This window comes from Cajanus cajan, chromosome 6 (assembly GCF_000230855.2).
Source record: "Cajanus cajan strain Asha chromosome 6, NIPB_CcT2T_4, whole genome shotgun sequence".
NCBI classification, from domain to species: domain Eukaryota; kingdom Viridiplantae; phylum Streptophyta; class Magnoliopsida; order Fabales; family Fabaceae; genus Cajanus; species Cajanus cajan.
This window is the reverse complement of record NC_138522.1, coordinates 51,684,602-51,700,526: the sequence shown is the minus strand read 5'-3', so window position 1 is coordinate 51,700,526 and position 15,925 is coordinate 51,684,602. Positions and strand designations below refer to the sequence as shown.

The window sequence follows — 15,925 nt, the reverse complement described above, 5'->3', positions numbered from 1 at the left end:
CTTTAGACAATTGGTTGAAAAATTCAATGCTTCAAGATTTTTTTTTTTTTTTTTTTTGTTGAAAGAAATGCTTCAAGATTAAAATTAAAGGGCAGGAGAGTTATCCAATGGGTCTGTTTGGGTTATGTGATTCAGAAAAATCTTATCCAAACAGGCTTTATAACTATTAATATTTATTTATAAAGTGCATGGTTTAAGCGTCTTAATGCAGAGGAATCCAAATAACTACGACAATCTTCCCAAATTCACGATAAATCCTTGGGAAGCTTGCTTTGTGCCTTGAGTATGAGTTATGATGCACTGCTGCAAATGTAAAATGGTAAAGTAGTGCCTTGGAAATGATATCTAGTGATTAAAATAAATTGTATGTAACGTAATTTTTATTACATACAAATGTTTCGGTACGGCTTTGTTGCATAATGTGTCATTCAAAATGAAGCCTACTGGGTGTTAGTACATCAACTCACTCTTTGAACTGTATCATTGGGGTAAAAATTTCGTTTTACAAGATCTGGAAGAACCAGAATTTTACACCACCTTACACATTACAACTACAGAACAGTAAGTGGGGATTGATGATAAAAAAGAATGGTAAAATATATAACTGATGATGATATCAAGCATCACTGTGCTAGAAATTCTGAAGTCAATCAAGTCATCCTTTAGTCTTTAGGAAACAGCCAAAAACATTTACACTTGGACCTGGAAGAGTGACTGCACCAGCTTTGGAGACAGGTTTGCCACACAATTGAACTGTGACAGGAAGCAAAAGTCACTGTCATTTAATTATCTCAAGGCCTTTTTCAGCAATGATAAAGACGTGCATATTATTTTGCCGGTTCATATAGGTTCAATAAATAAAGCAGAATAAGAGCCCCTTAAGCACCCCCATTTTCTCCATAATTATATAATTTTACATTAAATTTTGGTCTGCCTAACACCACTTTTCTTTCAAGTCCTTACATTATAAAAAATAATTATGATGATCCTGCCAAGTGCCATTTATCAAATGATTGTGAATTGATATTACCATAAAAAAAATAATAAAAAATTTATGTATATTTTTAATTTCTTAAATTTAAAATAAATTTATTTTTATTCATCAAATTTAAAATTATTATTTTTAATTTTCGTAATTTTTAAAAATTTTATTTCACTTCTTAAAATCATTAATAATATATTTAAAAATGACATGTTTAAAAATTATATAAAATTAACTGAATTTAATGATATTTTTATTAATAAAGATATCAATAGTTAAATTTTATGTCATAGTATTTGATAAATTTTTTAACAAAATTTAAATATATAAAATAAAATATATATTTTTTTTAAATTATACGAACTAAAAATATTAATTTTAAATTTAAAAAATTAAAAATAAATTTATCTGAAGTTTAAGAGTTAAAAGCATATTTAAGCCAAAACAAAATGATAGGGACATGTAAATAATTTTTAATGTAGGGACCGAGACATAATTTTTCATATAGGGTTTAAAAAATATTGGATATATGTATTAAATTTATAATTGAAACGTTAACATATATTTCAAACTGGACCCGTTTGACATTAAAAGGAGGGTGGGGGCAGAAAATATGTTTTGAACGGTACAATAATGTTATGTATGTCTTGGGATATATAGCAATTTTGGTATGTGACTAGTGGAGTTAAAAACTTTAGTCAACTGAAAAAGGGATAAGACTTCGTCAAATAATGTGCACACTTCTAAGTTCTAACCTTCTGTTGTTTATATTTCTCGCGTACAGCATTCAAGGGACAGCCTTTGGTATTAATTTGCAGTTCTTGCAGTGCAAGAACAACAGTTTTGAGCTCTGAAGCTTTGTAGTTTGTATAGTGCTCCAGAGTTGGATTCTGCAAATAAAGGCACGAGACTCTTAAAATTTATTTACATCTCTACACAAAGGGGAACGGTGAACTTGCAATTAGGCATTCAACAACAGTGCATACCCATGGATGTTCTGAGTCGTTCAGGGTCCATCTGGCAAGGAAGACAGCAGATGCAGCTACAAGGGAAGGTAGAAACTGGAAGAAGCTGTGTTCAACAAGAGCAAGCTCTGCTAAATAATTTGCCAGGAATTCCAGTTCAATACAAGGAGCCTGTATAACAGGATGAAATTACCAAGTTAATTTGCATTCTTCCTTTCTGCATAATAAAATCACCTAAAAAAGTTAAATAAATTGTGGATGGATAGTAGATAACTACTGTAGTACCTTGTAAGAAGATTGTGCTGCTTGGATGAATCTCCTGAAAACCAAGAAAAGATCGTCATACTTCTATTAAGTTATAACTAAGTGACGATTTCCAACAAAACGTGGATATATTCAGGGAGCTGGTATCAACTGAGAATTCATTTTATTATAAGAAATAAGAACAATAGTGTATTAAATTTTATTTGAATGTTCAAGATTAAAAATATATATACATAATTTTAAGTGTTCATGTGACCGCTATCTAACTTTTAATCTTGACTATCCACTTAAGTATATGGTCCAAATTTATAGTTTTAAAATGAGAACCGTAGTTACTATATATATATTGCATACCTGAGAAATGTTTTGATTGTGGGAACAGATAACTGAAAATACAGAAGATTTAGTACTTCTCTCTCCATTTTCAATACCTATCAAATGACAGATTAGGTGTTTTATATATCAATCATCACGAATACTACTTTTAAAAACAGACGGAAGATTCCAGCCGTACTACCAAATACAGTACCTCTTCTTTTGAGTATGTATTATCTGTGATGAAGCAAAATTCCTCCACTCGAGGTGCACATATCTCTTCATACTTTCTTCATAAAAGAAAAAAAAAAAAAAAACACATCTAAGACCAAATGGTATTGATAAAATTACTACTTGTAATATCTGAGTGTCATAATCAATTATCATTTTAGAAGCCTTAATGTCCCCGCTTAAGAGTTCAAAGAGATAGGGAAACTTCTATCTCAATCAGGACCTTTACAAAGTTTGGAACTTACGATGCAATAAGCATGCAAGTAACACCGAGCAACTGGAGCCTTTGCTTCTGAATGAATCTTGTTGAGAGATACCGATCAATGAGGTTCACTGTCAGGTAAAGAGTGTCTGGAACCAACTTGTATTCCTCGGAAACCTGAAAGGGATATAGAAAACCTTCAGCAAACTCACAAACAAAGCTTGATGGCCAACTCAAACAGTAATTGCAGATTGTGTATTTCAAATATGACTATGGGATGAACATGATAATGAATACATGATGCCACAGCCACGAGACTAACCTCTACGAGCCAATCAACCAGAATTCCGCGCATGTTTGGATTAATATCATGCTGCAACTTCTCCATGTAGTTGTAGTTGGTGAGTGGTTTCCTTTCAAGCTGGAGAGATTTCACCAAAACACACCGTCAATTTTTTTTGTAGTGAAAGTATCCTTCTCTTTTCTCAGTATTGTAAAAGTATTACTCTATAAAGTTCTTTTATGCAGGCAATATTAATATACTAAATAAAATTTGCCCTCTTCTATCCATGAATACTTGCTATTTTGCTAACAGCTGATGTTATATTCTGAAAGAACTTTATTATGAATGTAGTCAGACTGTGAAAATACCAGAGAAAGCAGCAGTTAAGGTTTATATAATTATATCACACCATTGTTTAACAGAAGCTATTGAAATTGTCACACTTGCATAAACTAATTGTATAGTAGCAACATATCACGGTAAAAAAAAGTAATTAGATCACCGCATCACAAACCTCTGTGACTCGAATATTGCTGTATATGTCAGGGGCATAAGAACTCCAAACTTGAGGATCTTTTAACTCTGAATCAATGTCCACAATAGGCAGGGAGTCTGAGGTTCCTAGCTTCTCACAGATCATATCTATGCCTGCACAATCCAACAAGAGAACAAAACAATAATTACAGGATTCTAACTTCGAAGATAACTCTTTTTACGGGTAATCAATCGAGCTATCATGTAACACTAACTCCTTGAACTTGAAAATTCCTTGTATATCAATACTAGTATTTTGCATTCTCAAACTGTTAATCATAAGAAATACGGTCCAATTAGTTGAGAAAAAGACAAGCAACAAATATATTTTTGAGAAAGTAACCAGAGAGTTAAAAATATCATTTGTACAATGGGTGATTCAGCATGTCATATTATATACCTAAAGTTTGTTGCATACTACTAGTAACATGAGATTATTGAAAAACCTTTGTTTGGAGAGCTCCGAAGTTCATCAGATTTCACAGAGTTTAGCAATGAAAGGGTGGTGTTTGCTATAACACGCTCTCTTATGGTGTCATTCGATTCTACCATCCCTGTTGTGGATAATTCTTCAGCTAACTTTGTTCTAACATCCTGTTGCAATGATGAAACTTCAATGGAAACACCTGAAGCTTGCTTTGTGCTTTTCTTCGTATAAACTCCTTTGACCTATACAATGGATAGTCAACCAACATCATCATAAAAAAAAAGTGTACTTTCATTATTTAGACTCGATCTTCATAAGTGTACGAGTTTTGTGTGTGAAGAAAAATATGGTAGGAGAGAAACCAGGTTTAGAGGTAGTCAACTAAGTTTTTCGAAGGAGATTAATTACCAGCAAAGTTAATGAATATTTTGTATCAATAATATAGTTCCCAAAAAAAATAAGAATACAGGATGCTAGATCAAAAGTTTTTTGTACTTTCAAAGGAGAATAACTCTCAAAAACAAATGTTTACTCCCACTATCACTATAACTATATAACATTGATGATTTGAAATTTGCCTTTGATGACAACGTGAGTGTTTCACGCTTACCTGAATTCTCGACGCCTTAGTACACTCATCATGTGAGATGTTTGTTACATCTGTAAACACTGCCCTTCCCTTATGCTGGACAAGAGCAGGAGCAGCCACAGAAGTTTTGTTTTCAGAAGCTGCTCTTTTGGAATTCACTCTACGGACGTTTTTCTGCTCATTTTTAACGGAGGGTCTTGCGTAGGGAGGAGCCCCTCTCAAGGCTCTAGCCCTTGCTCTGGTTATTCGGAGTGGACGCTCTTCATCTTTGGCACAATTTGTGTTTACTTTATACATTGTGTGTGCCTCCAAGAAGAGCGACCAATTGTTTTAAACGAAAATCCTGTTCACACCTGTTCTTCAAACACCAAATTAACATTCATAAGATAACAGCAATCAAATAAAACAGTGCCTAAGAAAGACTTAATATTATATCTTGATGTTCATTCAAGGGCTTCATCTTTTTGAACATTCTTTATATGAATTGGTTCCACCATGATTATCAGTCAAAAGTCAAAACCAACAAAAATCTGCAAGGTATGTCTCAAATTTTTTTCCTCCCCCAGAATAAACAAAATGCTGTTAAACACTAACTAAGCTACTTGGAAGGGTAATCATCATTAAATACTCCAATTTCCAACAGAAACAATAAAAAGACCGTGAATTGGTTCTACCATGATTACATTCCCATGCTTAGTGAAAAGTCAAAATTTACAAGTTATGCCCCAGATCTTTTACTTTCCTTTTCCCTGTCATATTTTTTCCTGATTCATTGAATAAACAAAATGCTGCAACTGACAATAAGGTTTAGTTGCTGAGAAAAAGTGTATGACCAACAAGCTATAAAAAAAAATAAAAAAAAAAGATTTCAAAAAATTAATCATAGTAAAAAGAAAAACAAAAACCACATTGACCCAACCCTAACACGAATACAACAACAACCACTCAAAAACAATTCGCAAACAAAGCACAATCAAAACTCCCACATCATTTCCATTCCCTCCCTTCAGCATTTCACTCCAAACTGAAATCAGAGAAACGATAACACAGCTTGAAAAGCCCACGTACGTAAAATTTGACCCTCCATACCCAAAGGAAAAAAGAAGAGAAATTTACGTAAACTTGAAGAAGCAATGCAGCTGGAGGCAAGATCCATAGACTGAGACACAACATCCTCAACAGAATGAAAAGAAAATACCTCAAAAGAAGAAAAAAATAATAATAAAGTACTGAGAAACACAGTAGACGATGAAGAATGAGAGAAAATGTTACCTTCGGAAAAAGCGAAGTGTGAGAGATCGAAAGAGCAGAGTGTGTTGATATAAGCAAAAGAGAGGAGCGTGGTGAGAGAGCGGGATCGAGACACAGTTCAAAACTTGAAAAGTCTCGACCTTCCACTTTTTTCCATTATGTCTAATTATTTATATAATTGAAATTATGAAAAGACAAGTTTTAATTTTACGTAATAAAAGTTCTGCACCGCATTTATTATTACCAGAGTAAAATTATTTTTTGTATTAATATGATTTTACTTTTTTGTAATGTTTTCTAATATTTTTTATATAATTAGTTAGAATGTATATTTGATATATAAAAGAAAAAACATATTTTTGGTTCGATCATAAATTATTAACTTTTATAATAATTATATTTAAAGTCGTATATAAAATGGCTTCCTAATTCTAATAAGGAAAAATTACATGTATGGTAATTTTGCATAAAATTATTATAATCGAGAGAAAAATATTGAATTACATACGTTTTTCGTTTCATTTTATTTGACATTTTAGTGAAAAAATAAAATATTTCAATTCAATTGCTATCTGTTAATTTATATATAAAGGAAGCATTAAACATATTTATTATATATATATATGATGGAACGAGAAAATATAAAAGGAATATAAAGGGAGAAAATAGTAAACATAAAAGATAAAAAGTGTATTAAGAATTTATACAATAAATTTTATTAAAATTTAAAATTTAGTGTATGAGAAAAACCTTCAATATCAAATAAAATAAAACGGAAGTAGTTGATAAAATAATAATAAAAAAGGAGTTATAGAAATGTATTCTAAAAATAATAATATTTTTCTATAAATAAAAGATTGTTCGTGAGATGAATGGAATATCTTTTCACATATTTTATTAATAAGTTTAAATATGTCTTTATTTCTATAAAGTGAGTGAATTTTGATTTTAATTTTTATAACTTTTTTTATTTTTTATTTTTCTAAATTTTAAATTTATTTTTTTAGCCTCAAAAAAATGAAAATATTTTGATTTTATTTTTATAAAATATTTTTTTATTTTCATCTTTCTAAAATCTAAAATAATTATATTTAATTTTTAATATTTATTTTAAGATAGATAAATAACATTTATTTAAAAAAATTATAAAGGTGTCACATACTAACAATCAATATAGTTGTAAGTTTTATTAAAAATAATCTCTTGAGTATATGATAAACACAAAAGTACTTAAAAATTAAAACAATTATATGATATTATGAATTAAAAACTAATTTTAATTTTTAAAAATAAAAATTTTACAGAAGTAAAAATAAAAAATAATTCATTTTACAAGAATTAAAAGCATATTAAAATCTTACTAATATTTAATTTTTATATTTGTTAATATTTTATTTGTAGTAATTATAAGTCAACATAATATAATTAGAACAGTTTGTCTGTATGTGAATTTTGTAGTTAATTAAGTTTAAAAATTATGTAATAAATAAATATTTGTAGTATATAATACGTTTGATTTTATAAATATTATCTAATCCATTATTTTAGTTTCTTAATTTATAAAATTTATAACTTTTGTTTGATCTTTAAATGTGTATTTATTAGTTATTAAAATTATAATATCGATTATGATGAAACATTAAACAAATAATGAAAATAATTAATATGTAATACTATTAAAATAAATTATAATCTTTTATTATTAATGTGTAATTTTATTTTTTAAGTATCTAATTTTAGTCTAAACAAAATTTATGATTTAAAATATAATAAAAGTGATTGAGAGGGAATTTAACCAATTGATTTTTTTTCCTTTACAAAATTTTCCCCTTTCTATCACCACCTAGTTCAGTAATTCATTTATATTTTTAACTCATAATATAAAATTCCATTTTATATATAACAAAAATAAATAGGCTAAACTATATTTTTTTTATCTTCTTTAATATTCAATTTACAATTTTTACTTTCAAATTTAATTATGCAATACTAGTCAAATTATATTAATATTGATTGTATTAAAATCATAACATTTATCAATATTAGATAAATAACATGATAATTAATATTTAATAATATCAATTCTCAAATATTTTATTTATTGACACCTGTTCAAAATCACAAATAAGAATAGATTAATTAAATGAGACGTTAAACTTGTAAAAAAATATATATTATTTTTAGTAAATTTGTATGGATAATAAAGAAAGCATTTGGAAGAAAATGTCTCTAGTATTGCACTATAATTTTGTGCAATTTTTTTTTATAATTTATAGAAAATTTAAAAAGAAAAACAGCTATATTCAGTAAGGTAGTTGATATATTTAAAAAATGAGTTACAAAATGTATTGTAAAAAATATATTTTAAAAAATTTCATAAGTGTATGAGTTACTATTATTTAACTCATTTTACGAAAATGTCTCTAGTATTGAATTGCACTATAATTTTGTGCAATTTTTTTTTTTATAATTAATAGAAAATTTAAAAAGAAAAACAGCTATATTCAGTAAGGTAGTTGATATATTAAAAAAAATGAGTTACAAAATGTATTGTAAAAAATATATTTTAAAAAATTTCATAAGTGTATGAGTTACTATTATTTAACTAACATATTCCACCTATTTTACTAAAATTTGATTTTTCCACGTATTTAACGAGTAATTACAAGTCAGCGATATATAATTACAATTAGTTTGTTTAGTTGAATAAAAAAGACTATTTTTTTTACCTGTGAATTTTATGAATTATTCAAGTTTAACATTCATTTAATAATTAAATATTGTGAAAATGTTTGATTTAGTCATTTTAGAAATAAATCTAATGGAGGGATTAAAAAAATAAACTAATTAAAAAAATACTTATAATTTAGATAACATAATAAAGACTCGTAATTATTTTTTTATTTATAAGAAAAATTACAACAATAATATTAAAGGTTTCTTGATGTTTCAATCAAACTTTTTATCATAATATTGTCTGGGAGAGTTGAATAGTTTACATGTAATTCTAAATTCAAACCTAGTAGTTGCTACTAATAAAAAAATATATTATTTATTTATAATATAATTTTTTATTTGTAATATCATTTAGATACAATTTTAATTGAAGTAATTAAAATTTAATTAAAAATATTAAATAAAATTTTATACGGCATATAATATATTATTAAAGTGGTATTTCATGAAACTACTAATGTCACACAGTGAGTCTCTTAGTGTTGGTGTTGTTTTTAAATTATATGTGTTGAGGTTGGTAAGTTGTTTAGTGATGGGAAGGTGAGTTAAAGAATTTCTCATGAGTTTTCTGTTAATTGAGAGTTTTTTTTAGACAGAGATCGTGTTTGATCCTGAGGGGAGAAGTATATAAGGTTTATGTTTCATAATGAAATCTCATAAGTTTTGTTCTAAGAAACCTTAGTGAGTGAGAGAGAACCCCTAAAGAGAAAAGCTCCAAGTTTTAACTTCTTCTTCTTCTTCTAGGCTCCCTGAACTAGTGAGATCAGTTGCGGAGTGTTGGTTCACATCCTCATAGTTGAGTCATTGTGTTGCTAATGAAGAGTGTGTTGCTAATGAAGAGTGTGAAGCTCATCTTCCTCTTCTTCTACCTTAGAGTAGCTTGGAATGCTTCTCCAGTTTCACCCCATTCTAAGGTAAAGAAAGCTAGAATTCTCACTTAATGGAGTTGTTGAGTTGTTAATATGATTATGAACTAAATGTCGTTAGACTCTTGGAGATTCATAGCTCTGTGGATTGATTTCAGAGTGGGTTACATGTTGAAATTTGGGTTTTTGGTGTTCATGATGAAAGAAGAAAGATTTGATGCATTGGTTGATGAGTTGGTTTTGCATGTTGATTTATAGATGATATATAATGAGTTATATGCAGGAATTGAGTGAGATTGAGAGAATTTTAAAATTTTAAGGGGAGGGAAATTTCTTAAGTTGATGAGTTGTTTTTTGATATTTATGCATGTTTTTAGGTTTACTCGCTTAGAGCGTCACTAGGGTCACTCAAAGCAAGCAAGTGTGACCAAATCAGAGGTAATCTTTAACTTGGCTTGCTTAAAATGAATTGTGAATGCTCATAATGAGATTCAATGGCTCAAAGCAAGAACTTACTTAAAGCGAGTTGACATGGTGTTGTAAGGGTAGTCTTTATCTACCATCACTTAAAGTGAATTATGCTCACTTAGAGCGAGGGATGGCTTGCTTAAAGCAACTAGATTGAGACTCCTTGGGGTGTTCTCTATCTAGGCTCGCTCTAAGCAGATTCTAGATGCTCAAAGTGAGTTTCTGTTGCTTAGAGCAAGCCCAATGGTGCTTTAAGTGCTGGTTCACTATGTATTTTGGAGTTGCTTGGCTATGTTGTGTGAGGTGGAATTAAGATAATTTTATTGTATGTTAATTGATGAACATGAATAAAGTATATAGATTTGTTGCATGTGTTGAGATAAAATTGTTGCTCGTGTTATACATGTTGATTTGTGAAGATGATGATTAGGTGTATATGATGCTAGATGAAAGTGGAGTTGAATTGTATGACGTATAATTTTGTAATTGTGTTGAAGATGTATAATATATGTTATGAGTTGTGTTGATCAACCTAAGACTAGATGAGAGGTTGTTTTAAAGTTGCATATCTCATTATGCGGATATTGTGTTGTGGTGCTCCGACAATTCAATTTTGTTGAAAACTCTTATTGAAAAGTTGACCTTTGAAGAGGATAATTGAGTCTCCTTCGCACCTTAGTTGGTACCGTGTGTGGACAAAGTCAAGGTGCACGTGTATAAAGCGACAAATTGAGTAAAGTATGAAGTTAAGAATTTAGTTCCTAATCGAGTATCAAAAGGGTGTAGTATTTGAAGAGTAATTGATGAGTTAATCCCATACAAAGCTTAGTTAAGTTAGCTAATGTCATGGTAAGCCCATATGTAATTGCTCTACCTTGACAGTAGTACTAGACTTCCTTGTTTAAATGGCGACATTTGAGAAACCAAGTTGTTGTGTTGTTGATTGATATCTAATTTGCTATTTACCTAGCAAGTCAAAAAGATCACCTTGTGTTATTGGTTCGATAGAATCAAACCACTTAAATTATTCACCTCATGTTATAGGAGATCTCTTAGTTGAAATGTAGTTGTTGTGTTGTATATATCGTGTTTTTGATGAAAAATTTAAGCTATTGATGTAATAATGTTCAAGTTGATATTGTGTTGTAGTAGACTAAGTTGTTCGTGTCGATATATGTTGGTTGTGTTGAGATTCTGTATGTTGATAGTGTTGAAGGTGTAGTAAAGATGTGTTAATATATTAATGTTGGTGGTGGTTGTGTTGTATATATGTTGTCTCTTAAAACTCTAACTTACCATTGCATGTTTCAATGTAGATGAACTATGATGATTATATTTAATATGTAAGCAGAGCATGGATAAGTTTATGTCGAATCTATTTTGGAGGCCATATTGAGATTGACAATGCTGATATTTTGAGCTACCTTAGAGTAGCTAGTTGATAATAACAATTGTTTAACTGACAACTTAGATTGTGTAATTTACTTTTATTAGATCATTGTATTTATATCATTTATGTTTGTATAGTTGTTTCACTTTCATGTGTATGGTATACAATACATGATCAAATATCAATAAACTTATAATTCTAAGTTATTGGTTGTTATTCACTGTTAATATAGAAATTATGATGGATCATTACAACTAAGGTTAGCCTAATAATAAGAGTTGAAAGCAATATAAATTAAGTCTTTAGTTTGAATTCACATCATGTAATTCTTATAAATAAATAAAAAATTGAAATTTCATGTTGTTAAATGAGGATATATTGATATTAGATAGTTAAAACATATTTAGTATGAGAATGAGATTTCCAAGTTTCTTCGTCCATCAGATTGGATTATACAAACCCAAAATTGATTAATTAAAATTGTAGTTAAAATACTTGTTCTCCATGAGAATATTTACTAGATTCTATTGCATCACACCTTGTCTAGCAACACAAGGCATAGCACAATTGGAAATGAAATCTTAATAAGATTAATGAATGAATGTTGCCCCTTATATCTATATGTAACATAGGATATTAATTCCCTCCTCTCCCCAACAAAAAGTATGGCAATCCTATCGCTTTGGCATGCCGAGTAAAAAAAATTGGTTGAAACCTCTATTTTTCTTGAATGTTACATGCAAATTTCTAATTAAAGTTGTGCTTCAACAAATCGCTTGTTAATTTCTCTGCCGCTTTACACTTGTGTTTGGAGAATCTACCTTGTGTTGTTATACTGTGGATTGTAAGATGACTTTGTAGTGTCGTTAATTTGAAAGGGATTGGGGAAGTCCTGAATAAATCATAACCTATGCTTGCATAGCCAATGACTTGTTCAATCTGTTATAGATGTACCTGTGATGAGAGAATTAAATAACTCAAATACATGGCAAGTCTTTCAGCCTTCAACATTGATGTAAACTCAATAACATATACATGTGGTTAAATAACATTTCGACACTCAAACGTGAACAACTTTTAATCTTTCTTGTAAGAGAAAATCACTTAGGAAAGTAAAAGAAATTACCTCAGAAAGATCAATCAAATTCAACACCCGCAGTTTGAAATTCGAAAGCTCAAGTGTTCGGTTCGTTCAAACTGGGGTCCTCCATGCACGCCACCATAAACATGTCTTCCAACACCGGAACACAAATGCATGCAAATCTCTTCAACGTGACATTTTTTCATGCACACTTAAAACTAAATTTTTGAAATGTATTAAATTATAACACCCCTCGACAATTAGTTGGAATGTATTCCTCTAACTGATTTTTTAAAACTATATCAACAGTCAAGATATATTTTAAAAAAAAAATTAAATAAGGAGAGAAATTATTACATAGTTTATGATTCTGATCAATCTTGATGTCCCATATAATTTGTCACATAAAAATTGATTAGAACCATAATTTAAGATCATGTAACAATTTCTCCTTCAAGGAAAAGTGTAAACAACAATTGCCAAACTTAAATCCATGCACAAACCAAGCTTAAAACAACCATGATTGACAAAAATGATTTACAATGACTGTTAGCAACAACAGCCACAGTGTTCTTCATTATTGGGATGTCATAAACAGGAGTCATATTGGGCCAGAAGAGCCCAAAGTTCCTCTCACATATTGGACCAGGCTTTAAATTTTCATTAAACAAAGCAAAAATGTAAGTATCAAATGTTCTGTTTGGCATGAGAGGTGTTCCAACCCCAGAAGTGACATGGCGTATGAGATTTCCATTATACTCAGAAGCAGTCTTGGGGTCAACACCGAATTGGGCCGGATCACCCACAGAAGGCCAGCCCGTTTCAGCAATAACAATCTCCACATCCTCAAAGCCCAAAACCTTGATTGCTGAATAAACAGCATCAAGTTGTGCATCCAACATGTTTGTGTATTGGAGCTTAGTGTCATCATCAAGGACCCCAGAATTGGTTCTGAAAATTGCATAATCAAGTGTGCTGGAAGAGCATCCAAAAAAAGGGTATGGATTAACCATAAAGGGTGCATTGGAATCTCTAAGAAAATTAAGCATTGGTTTAAGCACATGTGTGTCATAACCTTGCCTAAACTTGGCACTAGAGGGTGGACTTGAGTTTGACAAAATGCCTAAAGAGTGTGGTGTGGACACTTTAATGCTATTGTCTAATGATGCTTCCATGAGGGCTGTGTGAAGGGTTTGCATGGCAGGGACAAGGTTGCTTATTAGAAGCTTGTTGGCAGTGGATAACACTTCGTTGCCCACAAGGATTCTGATTAGTTTGGTCTTTGGGATGAAAGGTTGAACATTGGTTTTGACCCATTGTTGAGCATAGGTTATGTTAGTGATGTGTGGGATTTGGTCGTTGGCGACTGTTATGGTTACCTCTATTCCAGTGTCAGCAAAGGCATGTAGAATTTCTGGGTTGGCATCAAAGAGTCTCACCCTATTGATTGTGGTGGATTTTGATAGAAATTTTGCAACCTCAGCAGGTGGAGGAAGGTTGTTTGCCACTGTGCCATAATTAACACCAATTCCAATTCCAATCCCTTGCACTCCTGTGAGTTAGTCAAACATGAGATGAATAACAACATAGAAATAAAACTTACAGTAGTACTATAAATGTTATTGATACTGTACTTTAACTAGCTTGAGTTTTACCTTAATTATATGTGTTAACATTCAAATGAATCTTTTATTACACATATTACTGAGAAAAAAACTTTAATTTTAATTAAAAAATAGTACTAGTAATACTTATTACTGTATTTGAGTTTATTCTATAATAGAATGGACTATGGAGAATGAATGTTACCTTGGATAAGAGCTAATGCAACAACCACGACCAAAGTAGTTGCATTGAGTATAGAAGCCACAACAGATGTTTTTTGCTCCATGGCTTCTCTAGCTGTGATAAAGAAGTAATCTCACTGGATGATGGGTAATTGAGTCCATGATGAAGTAAACATGAGATGCTTTGCTTGCTCTATTGCATCTTCTCTTTTTCCTTTGAATCTTCTCTCTTTTTTCTCCCCCGTTAGTGACATTTAGTATAAGAAAATAAAACCTGCCTCGGAATTAGAGTACGGTTAGCATCTCAAACTGAAGCTTATTGTAGAATTCATTGTGTATATTATATATTAATCAATGAGTGTAACGAAAGTAAACAGGAAGATAGGGGAATAATCTTTCCTTGCGAGGATGGAGAAGAAGGTTTTGTCAAGCAACCTTCGTCTCTTAACAAACATATAAACAAAGGGAAAAAGGAGAAAAGAAAGTCATATCGAAATCTATTATCAAAGAGGGAGAGTAATAGATCTAAACAAAAATATGGTACGGGAATCTGCATTGTGAATTTGGTAGATATGTATCAATTATAGGAGGTGTGTTGTCCAAAAAATTTGAACCAATTAGTGTTCATTCCTCTGTTGAAAGATTACTTTATAATTTAAATTTAAATTATATATATCCATTTAAATTTAATTAATATCCTAGTTATTATCTGTTACGTGCAGCCCAAGTCTTCACTTTTATTTTATTTAATCAATTTCTGTTTTAATATTTTTAATTAGTTTTAATGATGTTTTAAGAATTAAATCCATTATTTGGTGTAAGTTGTAGGTTTGTTTTTGGTGCACTTCCTTCTTTTGTGCAAAAAGATTTTGGAACTGTGCATACTTTAATATATGTATAGATTTTGGTATTGTGTCATACTCTAGTCTATGTATACTCATGTATGAGTAAAAGATATAGATAATAATTGATTCATCTCTCTTTTTAAAAATTATTTTTAATATTATTAAATCTTTTTAAAATGATGTTCTTGGATTTAGAAATTTTTTACTGCACACAAATAACTTAATACAAATTAATTTATCAGCGAAAATATTTTATCTTTAAGAATAATATTTAAGCGTATTTCAATCAAATTATCTCTAAACTCTTATTCTTATTTATTTTAGTCTTTGTTATTTTAATTCATTATATATTAATGTTCATCTTGATTTAATTTTATTGATAAATAATATTTATAATTTTTCTATTTCCATGTTTATAACCCCTTTATGCTTATGTATTATATACATTTTAAGTTATCTTTACTTATATGATGAATACGTTTCATGAGTTCTTATGTAGTTTTTGATTTGTCTTTTCCTTCATATCCTATCCAGCTGAATAGCTGGCTCCGGAATTGGAAAAACACCAAGAATACAAGTCTATTGCGAAGGCTTAACTGGATTTGTCATCATTCACTTGTTTATATAAAAGCTTCACTTGGTTTGATCCTTCTTCCAATATGTTGTATATATATAGTGCATCTCATTCATATGTCATAATACCAAAGTT

General features: G+C 29.9%; 2 protein-coding genes across 3 annotated transcripts; both read right to left on the bottom strand.

The window, feature by feature from the left end:
• Nucleotides 1–332: 332 nt before the first annotated feature.
• Nucleotides 333–6,206, bottom strand: LOC109788612 (cyclin-A2-2). Of its 2 annotated transcripts, none has more exons than XM_083077568.1 (12): nt 6,065–6,206; nt 4,814–5,145; nt 4,223–4,445; nt 3,757–3,890; nt 3,282–3,380; nt 3,003–3,136; nt 2,741–2,816; nt 2,566–2,642; nt 2,233–2,266; nt 1,969–2,118; nt 1,738–1,872; nt 333–753 (listed from the first exon to the last, which is right to left on the bottom strand). In XM_083077568.1, exons 2-12 carry the CDS (start codon nt 5,087–5,089, stop codon nt 691–693), a joined length of 1,401 nt encoding a protein of 466 aa, XP_082933694.1. In that variant the 5' UTR covers nt 5,090–5,145; nt 6,065–6,206; the 3' UTR covers nt 333–690. The 2 variants fall into 2 exon arrangements, with proteins under 2 accessions (XP_082933694.1, XP_082933695.1); XM_083077569.1 differs by lacking the exon at nt 6,065–6,206 and adding an exon at nt 5,909–6,013.
• A 5,212-nt stretch (nt 6,207–11,418) lies between these two features.
• On the bottom strand, nt 11,419–15,186 carry LOC109788601 (O-Glycosyl hydrolases family 17 protein). Its single transcript, XM_020347371.3, has 3 exons — nt 14,394–15,186; nt 12,630–14,136; nt 11,419–12,457 (listed from the first exon to the last, which is right to left on the bottom strand). Exons 1-2 carry the CDS (start codon nt 14,473–14,475, stop codon nt 13,070–13,072), a joined length of 1,149 nt encoding a protein of 382 aa, XP_020202960.1. The 5' UTR covers nt 14,476–15,186; the 3' UTR covers nt 11,419–12,457; nt 12,630–13,069.
• Nucleotides 15,187–15,925: the final 739 nt, after the last annotated feature.